We start from the raw sequence: 6,998 nt of genomic DNA on the forward strand, positions 1-6,998 counted from the left end.
TACCTCACTTCATGCTCTTCTTGACTTTGTTGTTTATACTGAGAAGTCTTCTGTGATTCTGATATGCTTTCTTTATAGATGATCTGTCTCTTCTTTTTTTATCTGTCTCTTCTAACAGCTTTTAATATTCTGTTCTTACGTTGAATTTCTTAGATGTTGATTATTATAAGTCTGGGTGTAGTTTTATTTTGGTTGTGGTTATTCGGAATTTATATGCTTCACTTATCTGCATTCTAAACTTCTATTCCCACATTTGGGAAATTTTCAGCTTTTACTTCTGTAAAGTCTTTTGATATCATTTGTGTTGTCATCTCCTTTTTCATTTACATCTATCAGTCTTATATTGTTTTTCTTTACATCATCTTCCTGTTGTTGAATTGTTATTTTCTGATTCTTTTTATTTTTTTCAAAGATCTTTCTTGTTCGCTACCTGTAATCTTGCCTTTGAGGTCTGCAAGTCTATCTTACTTTCATTGAGGCATCTTGGCCAACTTTTGATGGAATTTTTCATTTCCTGAATCTCTTTGAATCTGTTTCATGAATTCTGTTTGTTTCTTATATTTTTCATTCAAGGTTTCCATCTTTGTGCAATGTTCCTCTATTTTCTTAACTATGCCCTCTATGAATGTATTCAGCATTTCTTTTATTATGTTTGTTATTTCTTCTTTTATCTGGAAGATTATTTCTGATTTGAGTTCTTTTAGAGCTTCATGGAGTTGTCTCTTTACTTTGGTCACTGTCATTTCAATAGTTTCAGGTGCATGGCTTACGTTTTCTTCTATGTCCATGTCTCCTAGGCTTGCTTGGGATGTAATGGAGGTGTGAAATTACATTTTACTCTTTCTTTTTTTCAATTTCCTATATCCCCTAAGGAACCTGAAGGCCAGGTTTCAGTTGTTTCTTGGGTTGAGAATATCAGCCCATACCACAGAGAGTTTTCCCTGTTGACTGGAAGATGTCAGTCAGACCTTACCAAGTGGCTCCCGGCCACTTGGGTACTCTGGTCAGGGCCAAACTCTGCACAGCTTTCCTAGGGTCCTCTGGTGATGGAGGATGCTAGGCAGGGCCCTACCAGGCTCTGAGAAATATATCAATGCTGTGTGGCTGGATGGAGATAGCCGTGCAAGCTTTCAGCTCATGAGGTGGAGCACAGTTGTTTCTGGGCCAGTCGGGGTCACTGTGTAGTGCTCAGGTAAGCCCACAGAGACCTTCCATAGGGTCCTCCAGTGATGGGGTACCCTCTCACTGGATGGGACCCTACCAGGCTCCAAGCAAGGTGCCAAGGCTGCACAGTTGGATGGAGATCACTGCACAGGCTTCTGACTCCTTAAGTGGAGCACAGGTGGCTCCTGGCCACTCAGAATCATGGGTGGTGCCCAAGTAGGCCCAGGGGGACCTTCTCTAGGGTCCTCTGGTGATAGGGGACCCTGAGAAGTGCCCTACCTAACTCCAAATGACATGCCAAGGCTGCATGGATGGATGGAAATTACTGAGCAGGCTTTTGGCTAATTATTATGTTTTAATATCTAGATCTTTGATATGTATTAATCTGCCATGAAAAGGATAAATTTGAGTCATGTGTAAGAAACTGGATGCACTGTATGACCATGGTACTAAATGAAATAAATGAGACATGCAGCTTAAATATCACATTTTCTCTTATATGAGAAGCCCAAAATATATCTAAAAAGCAAGCTAAAAGATAAATCATAGGAAGCATGGAAATAGATCTTTCTCAAATGGGAAGAGAATCCAGAGATAGATACACAAGAGAGGCAAATGCATTATGTACAAGTGTCAAATTCCCAGAGAAATGTAATCATTAGGTACCACAAACAAATAAGAGGAAGAGAAGGAGTTGCAGGAGGAGGAGGAGCAAGAAAAATAGGAGGAGAAGGAGGAGGAGGGAAAATAAAAATAGAAGAACAAAAGAGAGAAAGGGAGAAGAAAAGGAGGAAGAAAAAAAGAGTTGAAGGAGAATGAAAATTAAATTGATTCTCAAATTTATTTTTTTCTTCCCAGGCATTTCCTACCTATGATATCTTGGTACAGATGGAGTACCTGGACATGGTGGTGAATGAAACTCTCAGATTATACCCGATTGGTAACAGACTATCAAGGATCTGTAAAAAAGATATTGAAGTTAATGGAGTGTTCATTCCCAAAGGGACAGTTGTGATGGTACCGATATATGTTCTTCATCGTGACCCAAAATACTGGAAAAACAGCAAGGATTTCTGCCCTGAAAGGTAAAAGATTCCTAGAAAGCATGTTTTCCCCATTCCCCCTCCCTATGCATAAAATGATTAATTTCAGATATTTTATAAGAATAGAGATGATTCTCTATTAAGAATCTAAAGTAGAGGATTCCTGAGAACATGGCGGACAGACAACAGCAACTGCTGAACGCTCTCTAAAGGCTCGGCTCAGAGGCCAGGAATGATGCGGACTAAGGAGATACGAACCAGTAGAGATATGCTCTGCTGACTCAGGAAAGAACTGGGCTGAGAGAATCCAACTTGGAATACAGCCCTGGCGCTAAAATAGGAACAGAAAAATCTCGGTGTGGAGACTCGACTCCGCGCCATCGGAAACCGCGGTTTGGATTTCCCGCCGCGCGGCGGCCAGCCACCTCCACAGCGGCTCAGCAAGGAGAGACGCGACCCCCGAGCTCTGGGAACGGGCGTCTGGGAACGGTCTCGGAAACGCGACGGGCAGGAAGGAAGGCTGACTGGTGGCGAGGTGAGCGAGGAACTGACTCCCTACCGCAGTCTGACTCCAGCGGAGGATTTTCTGGGCGCGGGCAGTCCTGTAAGAGCAGGGCGCGGCGGCAACTGCAGCCGCGCATTTCCCTCTCGGACGGGATTGGTGAAAGGTGCCTGGCCGGAGGGACGCTGCTCGCGGACTCCCTAGGCTGGCCTAGCCCAGATCCCAGAGCCTGACGGTGGCCCGGAGGAGCCACCGACTTCCGCATAGGCTGCTTCCTCCGCAAGTCTCTGGGGCGCAGCGGTGAGCGGGAACAACTAGCCAGCGCAATTCGATCAAGCTGTAGCTGACAGGCAGGGAAGCCGGGCCTCCTGTGTAAGATTACATTTTATAAGGAACAGAAAATATGGGGAAGGGAAGCAACAAAAAAGGCTCCTCGACCCCCAATCCTGAGAATCAGGCAATAGTGGACACTGTACCAATATACATTAAGCGCCATTTAGAGAGCCTCATAGACCAATTCAGGAATGAAGTTATCAATGACCTGAAGCTAGAAATATGCAGAATAGTTAGAGAAATGCTAAGCACCACCCAGGAAAAAGCAGATGGTGGAGTGGAAGAACAGAAAAAGAGGGGAGAATTGCTTGATGGAGAAAACAGAGAAAGCATTGAGTATGTGAAGCAGGTGCAAAGGGACTATCAAGAAATCAAGAAATATACCCAAGACTGGCATAACAGCTTGAAAGAAACTAAGGACAGACTATCTGAATTGGAGGGCAGACTTGAAACATGGGAGAATGAAATGAAAAACTTCTTAAAAATAACAAAGAAACACACAGCAATAATACAAAGACAAGAAGATGATAAGAGGAGCCATAACTTAAGGATTAAGAACATAAAAGAAGAAGTAGGGACACAAACAAGTGAACTACAAAAGCTACTCACAGAAATAATCCAGGAGAATTTTCCTAATTTAGCAAAAGGTAAAGATACTCAAATGTATGAGGCATACAGGACCCCAGCTACCTACAACCCTAACAGAGAAACACCCAGGCATATAATAATAAAAATTCCAGAAATTCAATACAAGAACAGAATATTAAAAGCTGTAAGAGACAAGAAACAGATCACTTACAAGGGAAGACCCATCAAAATTACAGCAGATTTCTCTTCACAAACCATCAAATCACGAAGAGCATGGGGAGAAATAATTCAAGCTTTGAAAGATAATAATCTACAGCCAAGATTGAGATATCCTGCACAACTGTCCCTGGAAATTGATGGAAAAACGAGGTGCTTCCAAGATAAAGAGGAACTGGGGGAATTTGCAACCACCAATCCAACCCTACAGAAAGTATTGCAGGATATTCTAAAAAAAGAAAAATACAAAGAACCCAGAAATAGGGGCGGGGAGGCCACAACGAATAGAGCAGAGACCAAAACGAAGAAGACAAACTGACAGCTACTGACAGAAAAAGAGCTCAACAGAAATGAGACAGAGAAGATTGGATGATAGGAACAGCTTTTTTTGGAGAAAATGACATCTTAATAGGTAATGCTGATTTAGTACCATCTTGTTTTGAGGTCTCATCTAGCTTTTGTTCTTCTGTCTCCAATGGTCTAAACAGGTTGTATCTTATTGCATTTTACTATGCACGATAATATAAGAAAAAACCTTTTAAAGACAAGGAGATTATACAGAGACCATTGTTCATTTTCTGTTGGTCGATTCTAAATGCTCTGTAATGCTGTTATTCTCTTAAATGGATATACATTGTTTTGATATACTTAATGCTACAGTGTATGAAGTTGTACTCAAGGACTTCAGGGAGGGAGTCAATATGGTAACTATTTTTGGGTCAGGATTAGCTGGTGGTGAAACACTGTTCTGCTTAAATGGTTATGTTTTGATCTGCCCTGTTTCGCTGTTATGCCCTCTTTTTTTCTCAATCTCCACTCCATTATTTACTTTTTTATTTTTACCCATTTAATTACAGGGAAAAATATAGCAGGATATAATATAGTAACCCACTTTGACTTTCTATTATCTCGATTTGAAGCCCTGTATTGCTCTCACCATCTTGTTTTTGACTGAGATTCCTATATTCTGTTTTGCTGGATAGTATCAGGTTCGAAAGTTTAGGCATCAGCTGAGAAGATAATGAGATTCATTACAACGCCCATTCTCGTTAACTTTTATCTACTTTTGAAGACCTACAATGTCTCCAATGTTTTGGTTTTGTCGGTTTTATTCTTTACGGTTTTGTTCAATTGTATTACAACTAATGATATAGGCAATTCTATTAGAAATAGCGGGAGGCATTAGGGTAACCATTGTTGATCACCTTGTATTATGTTTTTATATTATCTATTATGTCCACCCTTTTGACTTGACCGATTCTGTTCTGTTATGTCACATTTGGTTTTACTCTCTTCCAAAAAAGCAACAAGAACCGTGGGAGCAATGAAACCCAAAATGTGTAATAGTCACTGTACAAAAGAGAGGAAAAGAAAGTGCTCTAAACTATATAACTGCATGTATATTTAAAAGTATAAGATAGAAAATGATATCACAGAGTTTTATTGGATCATTGAACAGAACTGTTTGCAGTATCATTGGTGGAATGTCCACTCTACAAGCTTTAATTTTGTGACTTGAACAATTATTTCTAAGATGGCAATATGTAATCCATTAACTAGTGATTTCCTACTGCGCATTTTTTATTCTGTAAATCTGTATAACTTGTACCCCTTCACTGTTTTTCTTTCTTTCTTTTCTTTTCTCCTTAAATAAAAATTAAAAAAAAAAAGAATCAGATAAAAGTGATCTGAATAAGAAAGGAAGAAGTTAAATTATTTTTGTTTGTAGATGTTTATGTATTTTAAATACAAGACCCAAAAGTTCTACCAGAAGACTTGTAGTGGTAGTTTGAAAATTCAGCAAAAATAACAAGGCACTTAATCAATACATAAACATCAATAGCATTCCTGTATGTCAACAATAAACCTACCAAGAAAGAAATCAGAAAAATAATTCCATTAATGATAGCTTCAAAAATACTAAATACACAGAAGTCAATCAAACTAATGAGGTGGAAGACCACTATAATGAAAAGTATATAACTTTGAAGAAATTGAAGAGAACATTAAAAATGCAGTTATCTTTCATTCTTTTCTTTTTGGAGAGGGAGAAAAAGTTTAACTTTTAAATTACATGTTTCAAATTCATACCATATACATTAAGTACTACATAAACTTGTCTTTTGAATAGTCAGTATTTGACTTGGACAATATTTCATTTAAATCTGGAGAAATACAACTTTTTCTGTTTATAAGATCAGAATGATGTCATATTAGAAAATAGGGCAAAATTAGGAATCGTTTTTTCTAACTTGTTATTAGATTAAGAACACAACATATTTTGGATTTGGGGTTGTTGGATATTATGCATCAGATCACATCTTTTGCATGGATTGATCTTATGACAAAAATCACTTGTCTGTGGTGAAAGCCAAAATTAATCTTTGGGTTTATTTTAAACACTGGGTAGTAAAGGAATCCTCTACTACTCTTTTCATCTTAAAAATAGAAAATGTTTTTACCATACACTAGGTGGCATGCTCCAGCCAGCCACATGGTCCTGCATCTCTGAACTCTTCTCAGCCAGATGTGAGTCCCCAGCAGCACCACACTCTGGGGGCATACTCTGCCTAGCCACCTGACTCCCAAAGGTTCTGAACTTCACCCAGCCAGACACAAAGCCCCATTGCCACACTCTGGGGGTGCATCCTTGTTATCTACCTGGATTGCAGCAGTTCTGAACTCCAACGAGCCAGGCACTAGGTCCCAGTGACACACTCTGGGGGTGTGCCTCTGCTAGCCACCTGGGTCCTGAAGTTCAGAAACTCTACTCAGCCAGGTCTACACTCAAGTGACACTGTCCAGGGATGCATGCATGCTAGCTGAATGGAGGATCCAAGCTCTGCCCAGCGCAGCCCAGCATCCCAGAGCAACTCAGCACAGTACATCAGGGCAACACCTGGCAAGTCTCATAGGCCACAGAGCACAAGAATTTGGTGCCACAGTTTGGTGGTGTGCCCTGGCTAACCACAGGTATATCAGAAGATTGAAGCTCTGTCAAGTCCAGCATTCCAGTGCAATCCATTGGGAGGATGCCTGGCCAACCATAGAGCTCACAGAGGAAAATTACAAAGTGAAAGAGCAAGATGCAGTTTTAGTCCTCCAACCCACTGAGAACAAACCCAAGAGACACTGAAGTGGAAGATACTGGA

General features: G+C 40.3%; 1 protein-coding gene across 2 annotated transcripts in view; it reads left to right on the forward strand.

Moving 5' to 3' along the window:
* Window positions 1–3,688, forward strand: part of LOC134472502 (cytochrome P450 3A14-like) — a 55,557-nt gene extending 51,869 nt beyond the window's left edge. For both annotated transcript variants that reach the window (XM_063234187.1, XM_063234189.1), the window contains one exon: window positions 2,023–3,688. In XM_063234187.1, coding sequence (XP_063090257.1) covers window positions 2,023–2,253 — 231 coding nt within the window. In that variant the 3' untranslated portion in view covers window positions 2,254–3,688. The remainder of the gene's footprint in view (window positions 1–2,022) is intronic.
* The last annotated feature ends 3,310 nt before the right edge of the window (window positions 3,689–6,998 follow it).

Source organism: Cavia porcellus, unplaced genomic scaffold (genome assembly GCF_034190915.1).
Source record: "Cavia porcellus strain 051 isolate PalLab524CR breed Dunkin Hartley unplaced genomic scaffold, mCavPor4.1 scaffold_23, whole genome shotgun sequence".
NCBI lineage: Eukaryota > Metazoa > Chordata > Mammalia > Rodentia > Caviidae > Cavia > Cavia porcellus.